The following is a 17,720-nucleotide window of genomic DNA, read 5'->3' on the forward strand; positions in this document are numbered from 1 at the left end:
AATTATTTGTCTGGTCCATCAAGAAAGAAATAGAAATTATTTTTTAGAGGGAAATGTCATAATCACGAGTTTATAATATGGTGCCATAAATTAATCATGCTTTTGGGAAAGAAAACTACGAGCAAAAATAACAAATATGAAGAAGAATAAAAAAATTGTCAACTACAACTAGCTACTTTGACTATTGGTACAAGCTATTATTTGTCTGGTACACCAAGAAGGAAATATAAATTATTTGTTTGGGAAATGTCATGAATCACGTTCTACGCCATATTTAGAACTATTCTTAATTTATGTGTATTTTTTGTGAAAAAAAAAATACTGTAATGAGTCACGAACTATAATTCAAACCATGACACGAATTCTCATATCAAACACCAAGATTCTGTAATCTTGCTTTTTGGAAAGAAAAACACGGATAAAAATAACAAATATGAAGGAAAAGAAAAATAAAAAAATCATCATTGTTTTGATTATTAGGCTCTTTAAAGAAGTATGGCAAATCTTTATTAGCATATTTATGAAATTAAATTAAAGCCTTATTTTTTTCACAACTCAAGTTTTATTGCTATAATGTTTTCTCTCACAAAAATTTAAATTCAACTTTTTTATTACAGTGTCTTTCTCTCACATACACAACTTAAGTTTTTAACTTGAGTTGTAAAACAAACATACTCAGATTGCAGATTTTAAAACTATTTGACGTAAATAGTAATTTACTATGTAAATATTTTATTTACAACTAGAAAAAATAATTTGTGGTAAAAAATCTTTATTTACGTGAAAAAAAAATCTTTTACTAGTCGTAAAAAGAAAATTTACAATAGAAAAAAAATCTTTTTACTAACCGTAAAAAGAACATATACACAATCTACTATTATTTACTTTAAATAATTTTAAAATCAATTATTTACTTTAATTATTTACTATAAATATGATATTTACTCCGTTCTCTCATGTTTATTTAGAATTATCAAGCATATCCTTAACATCATCATACTAGTACGTTGATATTTAGTAGTATCGTGTTGGGACGCAAACATTTAGAAACTGAAGACTGTCGATAACCTACCGTCATACTAGTGGTATAACGTTGTGATGTTAAAAAATTTTTGCAACCGTCTATATGCTGTACTCAAATTTCTTTATAGTTGCAGGCTGCAAACAGTTGTTATATCTTGGCGTGATACAAAAGGTGGTGTTGAAGATTAGCGGCCGTAGTACTGGCGCGATCAACCGTAGTACTGGCGTTATCGACCGTAGTACTGTAGGATTTCTCTTCAGAATATTTGATAGAAAAAATACAACAAAATCTATTAAAAAAACAAAAGATGCATGTCGACAGTAATTGGAGTTAGATTGCAAGGTGTGATTGTGCTAAGAAAGAGATCTATCTTTAGATAAGAGCTCTAGCACAGAGAATCTTAAAAAATTAACCCAACAGTTAAAAAAATATAGATACGAGCTTTAGTACAATCTGCACAGAGAATGTAATCGTTAAAAATTAATCAAACAGTTAAAAACAATAGTTCCTGCTCAAAAGCCTTTCCATAGAGATTCTCAACCTTTTGTATCTCATGTTGTCTTACTTGAGACCTGTTAAGCCACCTATCAGGCTGGTCTACTCTAGGAAAATAGGCCAAAAGGGGAATACGTTGGGTCTGGGGAGGGAAGTGGAAATATGAGAAAGGGGTGCTGAGGTGGCAAGTTGGTTACGGGCTGGAGGTGGCAAGTTGGTTACGGGAGGGTGTGTTGGGAAGTATTTAGGTGGTGTAGTGGCCTGGGAATTGGTGTCTGTGAATTGAAAAATTTTTGGACAGACCGTGGGAGGAAGGAGAACCTCGAATTCTCCATTGTTCATTTTTGCTTTCTGTTTTATTTTCCATCGCTCATTGTTGTAAGAAAACTTCTCTCCAGAGAGAGAGTTGAGAGTGAAATTAATAAAAGAAGCTAGACTCATTTTTAAGTTTGCCTCAATACTTGTTGTTATAATCTAAAAACTACGCAAGAACCTAACAATTTGGTATCAGAGCGTAACGATCCATGGCGGACGCTGCCGACGAACGAGCTTCGGAGGAGGGGATGACGCAGCTGGAACAGAGACTGGACATGTACTTCGAGGCGCTTCAGCTTGTAGAGAGGTTGACAGAACCTCTTCCCCAGCTCTAAGACGACGTGACCGCGATCGGAACGCAACTGGGAGAAGTGCAGGGAACGGTACGGCAGTTGGATAATCTTTTCCTCCGACAGGAGGATCTACTACAGCGAAACCCACCGCCACTACCACCGCGATTCGAGGCGGGCCCGGCACGATTTCATGACCCACGACGACTGGCCCCCTACCTTCGACCAGCGTCCCCACCACCACCACTATGAGATGACGAACCCAGGCGGTATGGGCATGATCTACATCCAGAGTCACCGCCGCTTCCCAGGGGTCGGGTAGAGCATCGGGGAAGAACGTTGGAGATGCCTCTGTTTACTGGGGCGAACCCACATGGGTAGGTACTTCAGGCTGACCGGTATTTCACCGTCAATGAGGATGAAAGGGTAGTGGTAGCATCAGTTTGCATGGAGGGGCGGGCTCTGGGCTGGTTCCAGTGGGCGGATGCTCAATATCTGTTCAGGTTGTGGAGGGACTTGAGGGCGGCGGTGTTGCGACGATTTGGGCAAATGAGGTAGGTGGACCCGGTGGAGCAGCTCATTGCTCTCCGACAGAAGGGCATAGTGGCAGACTTTCGAGATGAGTTTGAAGCAACGGCCACCCAAATGAGGGGGATTCCTGACGCGATTTTCAAAGGAGCCTTCCTTCACGGGCTCAGAGAAGACATCAGGGCTGAGTTGAAAATGCATCGACCCAACAGTCTATACGACATGATGGACCTGGCCCATCAAGTGGAAGCCCGCAATGAAGCAGCGGATCGGGTCAGGAGATACCGGATGGGTCGTGGGCCTAGGGTTGACGCGTGGAATCGGCTAGGGGGGCCACATGAGGGCTAGATTTTTCTTCTCCCACTCCAGAGAGCAACCTTTGATCCAACACAGAGGCTACGGCAGGTGGACACGGGTCACGGCTGGGAACGGGGTTAGGAACAAACCCAGCTACAGGGGAGTCATCGGTGTTCTGACGGTTAACGGAGGAAGAGATGCAGTACCGACGAGCCCGGGGTCTTTGCTTCAAGTGTGATGAAAAGTTCGGCCCAGGTCACCGTTGCAAAAACCATCAGCTATAGGTGCTGATCTTGGCAAAGGAAAAAGAGTCCTCGGATGGACACGGCGGGACGGTCTGAGATCACTCCACGGACGAGGAAAATGACAAAGAGGAGGCTGCCGAGAGGGTGGACTTATCTCTCAACTTAATTCGTAGGGTGTCTTCTTCCAACAAGATGAAGCTCCAGGGACAACTTGGGGGTCATGAGGTTGTGGTGCTGGTGGAGAGTGGCGCCACGCACAGCTTCATTTCGGCCTCAGTGGTGGCGGAACTGCAACTGCCGGTCGATCATTCGGTAAGTCACAATATCTTAGTAGGGAACGGCTTGAGTCTTAAACAAACTGGCATCTGTAGAGGAGTGCAAGTGTGGATTCAGGGGCATCGGGTAGAGGAGGATTTCTTTTCTTTCGACTTAGGGGGAGTTGACTTGGTCCTGGGAGTGACTTGGCTGAGTACCCTCGGCGAGGTGAGGGCGGACTGGTCTAAGTTTTTAATTAAGTTTAGGGCAGGACCGACGTGGGTGATATGGCGATGGGACCTCAGTTTATGTTATGCCCTTGTGGAGATGAGTTATTTGATTCGAGCTCTTCCCTCGAACAGGGCAGGTTTGTTGGTGGAAGTATGTGAACTGGAATTGCAAGGAACGACAAGAAAAAAACAATTCCGGAGGAGGTTCGGGAGGTTTTTGGGGAGTTTGAGCGGGTGTTTGATAGTCCGATGGGGCTGCCACCACGCCAGGGACGTGATCACCGGATTATATTGCGGGAGGGAGCTGACCCCCCAAACGTGCAGCCGTATCGTTATCCACAGGTCCAAAAGGGGGAGATAGAGCGCTTAGTGTTGGATATGATGGCTGGCGAGATCATTTGGCTGAGTAGCAACCCTTACTCGAGCCCGGTACTCTTGGTTAAGAAGAAGGATAGAAGTTGGCGCTTTTACGTGGACCATCGCGCCTTGAACCAAGTAACCATTCCCGATAAGTTTCCAATACCCTTGATTGATGAGCTGTTGGACGAACTTCATGGGGCAGTAGTGTTCTCGAAATTAAATTTACAAGCAGGATATCACCAAATCAGGGTGCACGAGGCTAATGTGGAGAAGACAGCCTTTCGTACGCATCAGGGCCATTACGAATTCCTCGTCATGCCCTTCGGACTAACCAGTGCACCGGCCACCTTCTAGGCCCTCATGAACCGGATTTTTCGTGCTTACCTACGGAAATTCATCCTTGTATTCTTTGACGATATTCTGATGTACAGCCAGTCTTGGGAGGAACATCGCCATCACTTAGCCACTATCTTGGGAGTTTTACGGCAAGAGAAGCTATTTGCTAACAAGGAAAAGTGTTGTTTTGGCCAGCAACAGTTAGAGTATCTTGGCCACCTCATTTCAGGGCAAGGAGTGGCCGCTGACCCTTCTAAGATATAGGCAATCTCATCTTGGCCACCGTTAACGAATGTTTGGGAGGTGCACAGATTTTTGGGGCGCACCGGGTACTATCGTCGCTTCGTTAAGGGTTATGGAGTCCTCGCGAGGCCCTTGACGGAGTTGCTTAAAAAGAGTGGTTTGTTTGGACCGACGAGGCGGTGCGAGGTGACTCGCGCCTTTGAAGATCTTAAGATAGCAATGACCCATCTACCAATGTTGGCTATGCCATATTTTTTGAAAACGTTTGTGATAGAATCGGATGCCTCGGGGGTTGGTTTGGGCGCGGTCTTGATGCAAGACGGCAGGCCTATCGCCTTCTTTAGCGAGACCAGAAATGACGGCATTATTTACTGGGACACCACTTTGTGCTTCACACCAACCAGCAGAGTTTGCGTTTCCTGATGGGCCAACGCCAACTTGCCCCGAAGCAGCTGCGGTGGAAATCCAAGCTGCTTGGTTATGATTTTGAAGTGCAGTATAAGTTGGGGGCTGCCAACCGGGTTGCGGACGCGCTCTCCCATCGCGGTGACTGGGGTGATGTTTCCTTTGCCGCCTTCTCTATACCACACACGTGGGATTTCACCGCAATTCGATCGGAGCAACATGCGGAATCGGAATGGGCTTCTGTTATTGCCAAGCTCGAAGCAAGGGAGGTTCTTGAAGCTTATTCGTTGAAGAATGATTTACTGTTTTACAAGAACAGATTGGTATTGGTGGAGCAATCTCCGTAGATACCTCGGTTATTTCACGAGTTTCATGATTCGGTAATCAGCGGACATTCAGGCTTCCTGTGCACATACAAGCGGCTGTCCGCGCTGGGTTTTTGGTGGGGAATGAAGCGTCGGATCAGGGAATATGTGGCTACCTGCGAAACTTGCCAAAGGAACAAAACAAATGCCTTGTCTCCTACCGGCCTCCTACAACCCTTGCTGATTCCAAATCAGGTTTGGGAAGACATATCTATGGACTTCATCGGGGGCCTTCCCAAGTCTAATGGATTCGACACAATCTTAGTGGTGTTTGACCGCTTGTCAAAATATGCTCACTTCTGCCCTTTGGTTCACCCCTTCTCGGCTAAGCAGGTGGCTATCCTATTCATCTTTTCTATCGTCAAGCTCCATGGCATTCCACGGTCCATTGTGAGTGATGGGGATTCAGTTTTTATGAGCGGGTTTTGGCGCGAGTTGTTCAAATTGTAGGGAACCAAGCTGTGTGCCAGTTCGGCTTACCACTCGGAGTCCGGTGGCCAAACCGAGGTCATTAATCGATGCTTAGAGACATACTTACGGTGCTTTGCGGGAGATAAGCCTCGACAATGGTCCGCGTTCATTCCATGGGCCGAGTATTGGTTCAACACTACCTTTAATGCGTCCACTAAGTTCACTCCCTTTCGCATTGTTTATGGCCGCGATCCCCCTGCTCTGCTTCGCTTCTCTAACTCTCTCGGCACTATGGCAGCAGTGGAAGCCCAGCTGGCACTGCGGAATGAGATGTTGGACCTCCTAAAATCCCATCTGCTTTTAGCTCAGCAACGTATGAAGAAATTCACCGATACTCACCGACGGGAATTGAATTTTGAGGTGGGTGAATTGGTTTTGCTTAAACTTCGGCCTTATAGGCTTAAGTCACTTGCTCGTCGCGTAAATGAGAAGCTTGCCCCGCGCTTCTATGGGCCGTTTAAGATTTTGGACAGGATTGGATCAGTGGCGTATCGTTTGCAGTTGCCAGCAGATGCTCGCCTCCACCATGTTTTCCACGTTTCCCAGTTGAAGCCCTTCAAAGGTCACACTTCTCAGGTGCAGCCTCTTCCAGCGCAGCTCTTCGATGACTTAGAGTTGTGTGTCCAACCAGCAAAAGTACTAGCATCCCGAGTGGTGGTTGTGGGTGGTTGCGATGAACCGGAGGTGCTCATCAAATGGCATGACCTACCAGATTGGGAGTCCACATGGGAGCCTGTGGCTGCTGTCCGCTTGCAGTTCCCTTCCTTCAACCTTGAGGACAAGGTTGTTTTCAAAGGGGTGAGGACAAGGTTGTTTTCAGGGAAAATCCACAAGTATCCGTTCTCTTCTCTCGAAATCCCTCCTTTCCAACTCTCTCTACATATTAGAAATATAAAAAAACTTTCTTCCTAAACGCAGGACGAGAATCGAAACAAGAGAGCATCCCAGCCAGGTAATGGGCCGAGCTATGGTGAATTCCAATGTGATGATATTCAGCATGTTAGACCACCTATCAGGTTGGTCTACTCTAGGAAAAAGGGCCAAAGGGGGAATACGTTAGGTCTGGGGGAAGGAAGTGGAAATATGAGAAAGGGGTGCTGAGGTGGCAAGTTGGTTACGGGCTGGAGGTGGCAAGTTGGTTACGGGCTGGAGGTGGCAAGTTGGTTACGGGCTGGAGGTGGCAAGTTGGTTACGGGCTGGAGGTGGCAAGTTGGTTACGGGCTGGAGGTGGCAAGTTGGTTACGGGCTGGAGGTGGCAAGTTGGTTACGGGCTGGAGGTGGCAAGTTGGTTACGGGCTGGAGGTGGCAAGTTGGTTACGGGCTGGAGGTGGCAAGTTGGTTACGGGCTGGAGGTGGCAAGTTGGTTACGGGAGGGTGAGCTAGGAAGTATTTAGGCGGTGTAGTGGCCTGGGAATTGGTGTTTGTGAATTGGGAAACTTTTTAACAGACCGTGAGAGGAAGGAGAACCTCAAATTCCCCATTGTTCATTTTTACTTTCTGTTTTATTTTTCATCGCTCGTTGATATAAGAAAACTCCTCTCCAGAGAAAGTTGAGAGTGAAATTAATAAAAGAAGCAACACTCATTTCCAAGTTTACCTCTATACTTGCTGTTATTATCTAAAAACTACGCAGGAACCTAACAAGACCTTAATGAGAACGGTGTAGAAAATTAAGTGGAATTAGATAAGGCAACGAATAGTGGTGAGACTTTTATTGGGGGAAAAAAAAAGGTAAAAAATTTTAGATTGAAAATGAACATTCATTGAGAGAGAAAAAAAAAAGTTTCAGGGAAAATCCACAAGTATCCGTTCTCTTCTCTCGAAATCCCTCCTTTCCGACTCTCTCTCTACAAATTAGAAATATAAAAAACTTCCTTCCTGAACGCAGGACAAGAATCGAAACAAGAGAGCGTCCCAGCCAGGTAATGGGCAGAGCTATGGTGAATTCCAATGTGATGATATTCAGCATGTTACTGCAACTTGTCTTCACCAATTCTGCATCAACTCTAAGGATGGCTCCCGCAGCAGCCAACCAGTTGTTCAAATTACAGGGAACGGAAAAGAAATCTCAGCCTCATGAAGCAAAACTTGAGGTCATAATGCCTTCCTGCTTCTTTTCCGAAACCGAAATAATTAATATTCGATGTTCATTGGCGCAGTATCTGCTGCAGCTGTAGAACTTGGTTTCTCTGCTCAGGAGGCAGGAGGTTAATTTGTTCTGGTGTGAGGCTCATGACCTGTTGAAGCAGGGCCTTCTCCATCTCGGGGGTCAACTGTGCAATGAGCAGAAGTCGGGCCAAATTATTTAATTAGAAAACAAGGTCATGCGTAAAAGCTCCAACCAAGGAGGAAGTTTAACAGTAGCAGAGATATTACCGATGGGGGCCGAGCAGACTGATTGCCAGGGCCCATCTGGCCCGGAACTAATGGTGGTGGTGCTGCTGAGAGCTGTGTTAGTGCTGGATTTTCTGGCGGAGCAGACATCCATGCAGATCCTCTATCTGCTTGCATGTTACTTCCAACTTGATTATTGAATTCTGTTCCAGCCTGAAGGAAAAATAGCATTGGATAAGCATAAAAGGATCACCAATCACGGAAAAACTGATTCACAAGCAGACGTGCTAATAAGTAAGACATGATGGCATCCAGATGTACCCACGTTGCATCTTCCAACATTAAGTGATGCATAATAAATGAAAAAAGCTTAAACGGCTTCCAAGTCTGAAATCAGAGCTAATGTTTCCAATCTACTCAAGTTTCTCTGTAATGAGTTGCATAACAATTTATGTTTTATATTCCTTTTTAAAACAAGACTTGAATGAGGCTGACTAGGCTTGGTCAGACCTGTCCGTTTGTAAAGGAGAAAATCATGGCGTCTATCAGAAAGCCAAAGTAAACAAAAAAACTTGGAATCTAGTCGTAAAAGAACTATTTCAAAAATAGAATCAGATCATTAAAGGGAAAATATACACAAACCTGATACACTGATTGTGGAGGTGGCTGACTTGGTAGTGGAAGCTGTGCATGTGGAAACGATGGCCCAAGGTTAGGAGGCCTAGTACCTGGCTGAACAATTTTTGAACAAAAGAAAATCAGTCACCAATCGTGTACTATGCAATAACCAGAATCAGTTCAGGACATGGTGATCTCTGCTTACATGATATGGAGGCTGTGAAAGATGCTGAGGAGCGCCAGGATGTTGGAAGCCCATATTAGCTGACATTTGTGGTGGATACTGATGTTGGAAAGTAGCCATTGAAGGTGGTCTTGGTTGTGGTGGCAATGGTGTTTGTAGTGGCATATGCGGGATCCCTGTTGTCGGCAAGGACTGTTGCAACTGGCTGGATGCTGTAGGCATATGGGATTGATGAAGCTGAGGTAATTGTGAAGAAGAATGAAGAGGAAGAGCAGGGACATTAGGAAGCTGAGAAGATTGTGGAAGAGATGTTGGAGTAACCTGGGCATTCAAATGCCCTTTAGGTTGTTGTGGTGTCTGCAGGGGATGTAAAGGCATAGGCTGAGATGGTATATTTACACCAGGAATTGCGGTAGATGTAGCCATTACAGGTTGGTACTGATGTTGCATCCGTGCAGGAGTTCGAATCTGAGGTGCACCAGTTTGGTCTTTCAGACCCACTTGACCTGACAATGCCTGAGTAGCCTGTACGTTTGATTGCTGAGTAGCTTGTGTTAATTGCTGAGAAGGTTGTGAAGGTGGAGGCTGAATGTTTGGAATCTGGGAATATAAGCATGGAATATACATAAATGGACCAATAAAAATTAAAACCTCAACAACAAATCTCTTTTATTATTATTTATTTTTTGAAAGACAGAAGGCACTATACCACTTGAGGAGGCTGCACCATTCCAAGCATTATCTGCGCCTAGAGAACCAAGATGAGATGAAGTTACTCAGCAGTCAAGAAGTAATTGAGTTAAAAGGGTGTGTTTCTCAGCTGCATATCACTAGTGAACCATGTAAAGCACCTTTACCGATCAACAGGTATGCTACTACAATACTTCATGGACATGCACAAAAAACATATTTTTGTATCCATACTTTTCCATATTCAAATTTAGGCAAAACCACAAATGATGCTTAAAATTAATTGCCCGGCATAACTTTCCCGAGGCACGAGTGTTACTGGACAAGAAAATTCAACAATTGACGCTGAACTTAAAAACAACGACATTTTCCTCAACCATGCAATACGTGAGAGAAAAATATTTAAATGTGGGAAATCCTTTGTTAACAACTGCCACTAAGCCTCAATTTCCGAGAAAAGATAGAAATTTATCCAAAACAAACGCTGGCAGATGGGGTATCCCCTTGTGAAAAAAGAATGGAAGTTAACAAGATTTCAGCTATATTTTCTAAATGTAACAAAAGAGACTAAAGGCTTCCCATTTCCTTTCTTCTTTCTATAGACGGGATTGCCTCAGGAAGGCATACTTAGCATATGAAACAAAAACATCAAAGTGCTAGCAACCACTGTTGCAAGTTGCTCAGGTCACGTTCTTTTCGTAGATTTGAATCACAATGCAATCTTTTTTGCTACAGTGTTCGCTCTTACAAAAACTGGAATTTTAGTTCAAATTTTCTATTCAAACCTATGAAAAGAAAAGAACAGTGGTGGCTTGCGGCCAGAATTGCTGACAAAGTTACATACTTGGTAAGACTACAATAAACATGAAGAAATCCCAGCATCACTGGAAAAGGTACTTAAAAAATTAACATGAAAATTTGATAATTTGGTACTTTGAAATTGTTCATCAACAATCATAAAACCCTATCCATTATTAGCATGAAAATTTGAAATCTAATTGACCCCAAAAACCCCCAAACAAACAAAGACTAAACCCTAATTGCCCCAATCCACTCTGGATAAAAAGCCATCAAATTTCACGGAAGATTATAAAGAAAGTAAGAACAAAAACAAGAAACAATAGTTATAGAAAACCTGAAAAAGAGCTTTAGTGAGAAGCGGGTTCTGGATGAGGATCTGCCTCGCCTGTTGCTGGTTCTGTTCGATCAACGTCTGCAAGAAGAGAGAGAAATAGAAAAAAAAATTAATGAAAATAAATGAAAATCAAAGAAAGCGAATGAAGAAATTGTTTTCTAGGTCATGTGAGAAAACGAAATTCAGCGAGGAATGAGCGGAGATAGAAAGACAAATGGGAAGTGAGAGAAGAGAGAAAGAACCTTCATCTGAGACATGATTTCGTAGAGCTGGTTTTTGGACATTCCGGTGAGATTCGCCGACAAGCCGTCGCCGGCGACTTGCTTTCCCATTCCCGCCATTGTCAGGGCTGAGACTCAGAGACACAGTTCTGCTTGCGGGTATTGGCTAATAGGAGAGTTTCTTCAAGGGTGAATTTGGTTCGATGGGAATTATTAAAAAAAAAAAACGTTGGTTCGATAGGAGCTGGAGATCAAAGTTGGGCCGGCACTAGCCCAAATTAGTGTAGGATGAAATGGAAAGAGAACATTTTGAAAGGGCTTTAGAGGAAGCTGTCACAAGTTTATTTAAAATGTTAAATATACTCTTAGGATACTAGTCAGGATCCGATCACTATATCATATCTGACCTAGATGCATGCCAGTATCCGGCTACAAAAGCAATATCCAATCAAGATTTCTGACAATAACCGGTGAACAACCGCAATATTGATGATAGTAGTTGACGGAATATCGCTATTTAGTTAAGATACCAGGAAATATTTGTCGCGATATAGGTTACCAATCGGTGACCACCGAGTCACCGACTGGTAACCACCGAGTTAATAGCCCGCTCTGCCCACATCAGATGTTTTAGGGAGGCGTGAGGGAGATTTGGAAATATGGCAGAAAAACTGACAGTTTTCCCCTGTGTACATGTCGATCCACATATGTTTTTCGTGACATTTTTCCTGAGTATCTCATTTTGAAAAATAGAGAAAAGTACGTGGTTTACCATGATTTTCTAAAGACCTATTATTTATATCATTTTAAATTATTATATATCATTGTGACTTTTTATTTTCTTCTTATGAATTAAATGACACTTGTTTATTTTTTAGTGGAGTAGTATAAATAATATTTTTTTACCATCTTGAGAGGTATTTTGGGTTTTTTCCCTTTAAAATATTTTGAGAAAATTGCTCAACTTATTAGCGCATAGTCTAGATTTTTATGTCTTACGTTTGATTAATATCCTTTTGACTAATATAGCTATTTAATTAAAAAAATATTAATCAAAGGATAAAAATTCATACTCATGCTCTTTAAGGATATTTGTCTCTTTTTTTGCCAATATTTTTTTACAAAAATTATAGTAAATAGCACCTTTATGAAACTAAATTAAATAAATAAAATTATTTTAAAAAATAATTGAAATGAATAACAGTTTACGTGTAAATTTTTTATTTTACGTCTGGTAAAAATTATTTAACGTGGTAAAAAATCTTTATTTACGTAAAAAAAATCTTTTTACGAATCATATAAAGAAAATTTACGTGAAAAATCAAACATTAAACTACAGATCCATTTAAAAGGAAAAAAAGATAGAGAAACAATCAGATCAAGATCCACTCTAACAACCAAAACGCAGAGATTTTTCAGCACGTGGAATTTAGAATTATCATTAAAACCCAATAATTTTTTAATGTAAACAAATCAATTAAAAAAAACATTAATCTAGAAAATAAAAAAGAAAGGAAAAGCCATGAATAATGTTGGTGGTCTGATCTACATCATTTTCCCGATCACTGTTCTGCCAATCTCCTTGTCAAACAACCTTAAGTCGCTGAATAACACTCACTAACCTAGCCGAACAGGGCAACATGACGTCCTTTGTTGTTCATTGATGTCTCTCAGTTTGGTAAGAGCTCGACAAGGCTAGTTCTCACCCATACATCGTGGGTGACATTAAGGAAAGTGTGTTCCGTACACAACATCTCATTTGAGGTCATCTCCACCCTTAGATACAATACAACTTGTGTGGATCAGTGACACCTATACATAGGGCTGACAGGACCGTACAACCGTACTTGAGTGCCCAACATGGATCATCCCGGATCCAACGACAAACTAGAAACACCACACATGCATTTATTGAAGTATGGACAGTTTGTTTACCTAGCCATGCCCACTCATTCATTGCTTACGATCAGAATGCTAACTTGAGCATTGGCAAACACCATTATAGTGTCCCCTTAACTCTGAAGACACTTGCTCTTTGGTGTAACATAGTGTTATCCTCATTCCTGGACAGAAGAACACTAAGTTGAGAGTTCGACCAAATTCGATAGAGAAAAGGAGAGTCTGACCACCTTACGCAGCCGCACGTGGTGTTGTATCATATTTGAACATTAACAATTTAGCACTAGAAGGAGGGCCCTGTGTTTTTTCGGCTTACATTTTACACTTCTTACCCCTGGTAAGAAAGACCAAGCAAACAATAACAAAAAACACGCACCCGAGCGGACGGCCACAAACTCAAGAAGTGCTCAGTCAAAACGTGACCAGAGCAGACCCCCAGGTAGAGCAACTTGCTGCTCAGGTTCGGAACCTTATCGAGACAGTTCAACGGCTCGTCTAAGCTGTTTAGGTCTAAAACAAGCTCACCCCGACCCAGCCCAATAAGGACGAAGCCCTACTAGAGCAGAAAGAAGAAGATCAACAGTCTGTTGGGTCTGAATGGTCAAGGAGTTGATTTACTCACCGATAAGGTGCTAGATCCGAATAGGCCAGTTCAGCCAAGTAGACAAACGACCGACGACCCAAAGGGGTCCTAATACGATTAGTCTCCAAGCAATGTATCTGCAATTGGTTAGGCAATGAAAGGGCCGAAAGGTCCAAGCGTGATGCTGAGGAAGCTGAATGGGACTCGAACAAGTTAGTCAGCTGAGCATAATCAAGCTGCAGAGAAAATTCTGAAGGTGACTAGGCTAGAGACATCTGAGCCCTTAAGAGATAAGTCGATCTCCTTACGAGTCGTTGAGATGGGTTAAAGAATGTTAGGATGGTAGATCTTTCATTCACCGAAGACATCGTGACCGCTCCAACAAGTTCAAAATACCAAAAATCACAATATATAACGACACTATTAATGCCGATGAGCATCTGGAGAATTACCAGGAACACACATTATTGCAAAACGCAAGCAATACAACCATGTGTAAGTCATTCATGTTAGTATTTATGCCCTTAAGAATAAATGTAACAATGCATCTGAGACATTTTGATTATTAATAAAGATTTATTTATTTCATATATCTATGTATTGTCCTCTTTACATTCATATTAGTTGAATGTATGATAAGAAAACTGAAGTCTGAGACTGTCACTCTAAGTCTTTAGATCATACATGTAATGAGTAGAACATGTAGAAGATATGAATCTAAAGATGATAGTTTAAAGGATATGATCCATAATCGAAGGAAAAAAATTTGGCACTTTATTCATGTTAAGATTGTTATGTTGTCTATTTCCTAATGAAGACGACTTGTCTTAGTCATCGGAGGTGGGACTCCATGGGTAGAGAGATTGATATAGTTTGTAGTGGTGGAATCTATATTAGATCAGACCAAAGATGAATTGTTCTAATTAATAATTTCGTTTGAATAAAACAATTCACTTTTGATAAATTATATGTGATCATCTTAATCCTGAGATGAATAATAAACTCGTATATTTGACTTGTATTTTTTTATCTACCAAAGGGAGACATCATGACATTACGTAAAGGTACGCTTACCGGTACGTTGGAGGTATAACTCTTGTATGCGTAGATTTATTATTCATAGATAAAGAATCCATAGATCCTTTAAAGAGTTAATGATATCCTCTTATGGCATTATCTCGGGATTGGAAAACATGAGCTCTCAGCCATTAGATTACTTTATGTTATCTATTGGTTTACTATTTGTATTGGTATGAATAATGGTTTTTTAATGGAGTGGTAATGGATCAAAAGATAAATATAATCGAGAAGGTAAAACAGAACTTGACCTTAAGTCGATTATGGATATCGGAATGATACACTAATATAATGAGTCATGGATGAAAGCTAATCGAAGCTTTGTAAATATGTTATATAGTTCGAGAGTGCAGCTCTAGGCTTTTAGTGGAATAACACTAGAGTTTAAATCATGAGATGGACTTTTTAGATTACAAGTACTGTTGTGATTATAGGAGCTTGATCTATATATGTCGATCGGGTCCCTTTGCTAGCTCACATAATTTCCTGAAACGATACGGCTTATTTCCTGTATTGGTAACTTGTGTTATTTCTGTAATTGGTTCAAAGTCTATATAAGATCTGTTATTAATTCATAAGTAATTTATCAGGTAAATTAATTGTTAAGTTAATTATAGATAAATTAGTTGAATTATTGTTTTGAGTTTTATTTAATATGGAAAGACTATTGCATGACTGTTTTGACTAGGTAACTTCCCCCATTGGGTTACTTCAGTCAAAACTGACGCTCTAGTGTAAGTTTTCCGTATTGAATAGCTTGAGAAATAAGTTTCCCGTATTGGTGACCGGTCAACCAGTGAGTAGACCGGTGTAGTGGTAACCGGTCGACCGGTGGAGACATGAAAAATGTTATTGATGTGACAAAATCAACTTTGTACGCAAGACTTATTGGGGGCTTTTGGTAAGGGTTCCTTAGAGGAAAAATTGTTTAATTCTCGAGAACAATTTTTCCTTTAGCTCTCTTGTGGTTGGTAAGGAGTTCAAGAATACCAGGAAGAGATTAAACGACGTGTCCTCACTCCCACTCTGGTCGTGTAAATGAGAATATCAAAGAAGACCAGCTGGTTGAGGCTCTTCGGGTTACTGTTTAGAACGCTTTAATCTGTCAAAAGTGTTGTTTCTGAAATCTCTGAATGTCTAAATTTAATTATTAAACACATCACTATTTTTTACTTTTTTTTTAACTTCTTAACATTTTTGTCTAAATTTTTTTACCAACAACATAATCATCATCACATCAAAATTATCATACAAATTTCAATTCTACCACATTCAATTCCAATTCTAATTTATAATCTACCACATTCAATTCCAATTCTAATTTATATTCTACCACATTCAATTCTAATTTACAATCTACCACTTCACAATTCCACCCCATTCAATTCTAATTCTAATTTACCACATTCACAATCTACCAACAACATCTAAATACATCCAAAATCACAAACCAAATTCAAAATCCAAAACAAAACCACAAACCACAACCAAAATAAAAAAATCAATTTACAAAATAACAAAAATATTAACTCATAAAATCCAAACCCACAAACACCTGGGGTTGGAAAACGGTAAGGCAGCAGGGCTGCGAGGGCGATGGAGGCTGGAAAAGGAGGATGACAGTCGAAAAAGTGGGCCGCAACGGCGAGGTGAAAACACTGTTGTTTTGGGCTTTTTCGAAAAAAATTTCTCCACAAATGAAAGATTTGAAGAGAGAATGATAGATTTGAGCTTTTTTTAGAGTTTTGGGATGGTTTCTAGAGATTTTAGACGGAGAGGGAGGGAGAAAACCGAGAGGGTCACCGGAAAAAATGGAGAAAAGAGTTCTGTGATCGCGTTTATACATGTGGCTTTTTGCGACGAAATATTATCGTCGCAAAAAATGACATATTGTCGTCGCAATTAATATCAAAACGACGTCGTTCTTCTTAACCTCATTAATATTTCTGAGCATATTCTTGGAGAATATACCTATATTCCTTATTTGCAACGACTTTTTAATATAGTCGTCGTAAATATTTTTCGGGAAACCGCCAAAATTTTCCGTTTTTTTTCATGAGAGATTAAGTTCGATCAATATTTGCGACGACAGTTCATACGTGTCATCGCAAAAATTACTTGTGGGTGGAAGAATTTTTTGGAACTCCTATTTGTGATGACAGTTCACACATGTCATCGCCAAAAATGAAGAATTTTCTACAACTAATTTTTGAGAAATTGCCAAATTTTTTGCCTTTTTTGGCCACGTCACTGTCAGCTGTAACCCTGACTATTAGTGACGACTTGTCATTGCAATTAATGGACAAATTGGCACTAAACATGTTAGCGCCAGATTACTTTTGGCACCAATAAATTTTGACGACGACATGCTGTCACAAATACTATTCTCGGGTTTAGCGACGACATGTCGTCACAAATATTTACATATTTGTGACCACAAGTCCTTGCAAATATTAAATGCGACGAAACGTCGTTCAAAATTTTTGTTTCCTTTATTGTGACGACATGTTTAACAACGACAAATATCGTCTCTAATAACCCTTTTTGTTGTAGTGAGTGTCACCCTTTTAGTACCTGCATCAACACTTGTGGAACTCAAATTTGTCTCCCTTGTTGATTTATATGCACCAATTAGAGGGAGAGGAGGGTGCAAGTACTTAAAACACACAAAATAGAATCCCAACAGGAAATATTTTTCTTCTTAGTTGAGATTTTTGCTTTAGCATTACGTACACAGGTGAAAACTGACGCGTTAGATGAACCAACTTAGAATATGGAACATATACAATAAAACACAACCCATAATGAAAATAGCTACGTAGGAAGTTCTCCCTTATTATTTCTAACATTATTCAAAGATCCGACATTGAACTACATCAACTGAACAAAGTTACAACTTAGTACAACAGAAAAGAAATGATACATGTATAATACTTGTAACATATTATAATAAGCTTAGCAATGTCTCTGAAATGTCCCAACAGTACTCATCAGAGACATGGAATATTTCCAATTCACAGCTATACTTTCAGAAATATCAACAACACTGATCATCGAACAACTTTACAATTTTTTGTTAGCTTTTACAGTACTTTCAAAGACTTCGTAATCTCTATAGCT

At 40.9% G+C, this 17,720-nt stretch overlaps 1 protein-coding gene across 1 annotated transcript; it reads right to left on the reverse strand.

Annotated features, from left to right (window-relative positions):
- Positions 1 to 7,580: 7,580 nt before the first annotated feature.
- Positions 7,581 to 11,235, reverse strand: LOC21402874 (cleavage stimulating factor 64). The gene is made up of 7 exons (XM_010096447.2): positions 11,063 to 11,235; positions 10,821 to 10,898; positions 9,705 to 9,743; positions 9,017 to 9,595; positions 8,836 to 8,925; positions 8,236 to 8,406; positions 7,581 to 8,132 (listed from the first exon to the last, which is right to left on the reverse strand). The coding sequence occupies exons 1-7, from the start codon at positions 11,159 to 11,161 to the stop codon at positions 8,007 to 8,009; spliced, it is 1,182 nt and encodes a 393-aa protein (XP_010094749.1). The 5' UTR covers positions 11,162 to 11,235; the 3' UTR covers positions 7,581 to 8,006.
- Positions 11,236 to 17,720: the final 6,485 nt, after the last annotated feature.

The sequence above is a fragment of the Morus notabilis genome, unplaced genomic scaffold (genome assembly GCF_000414095.1).
Source record: "Morus notabilis unplaced genomic scaffold, ASM41409v2 Scaffold2035, whole genome shotgun sequence".
NCBI lineage: Eukaryota > Viridiplantae > Streptophyta > Magnoliopsida > Rosales > Moraceae > Morus > Morus notabilis.

Excerpts from the sequence above, each read along its gene's own strand:
- LOC21402874 (XM_010096447.2), bottom strand. The coding sequence starts at position 11,161 with ATGGCGGGAATGGGAAAGCAAGTCGCCGGCGACGGCTTGTCGGCGAAT. Across the intron at positions 9,744-10,820 it reads TCACTAAAGCTCTTTTTCAG|GCGCAGATAATGCTTGGAAT; the intron begins GTTTTCTATAAC and ends TTGGTTCTCTAG. Across the intron at positions 8,407-8,835 it reads CTCCACAATCAGTGTATCAG|GCTGGAACAGAATTCAATAA; the intron begins GTTTGTGTATAT and ends TTTTTCCTTCAG.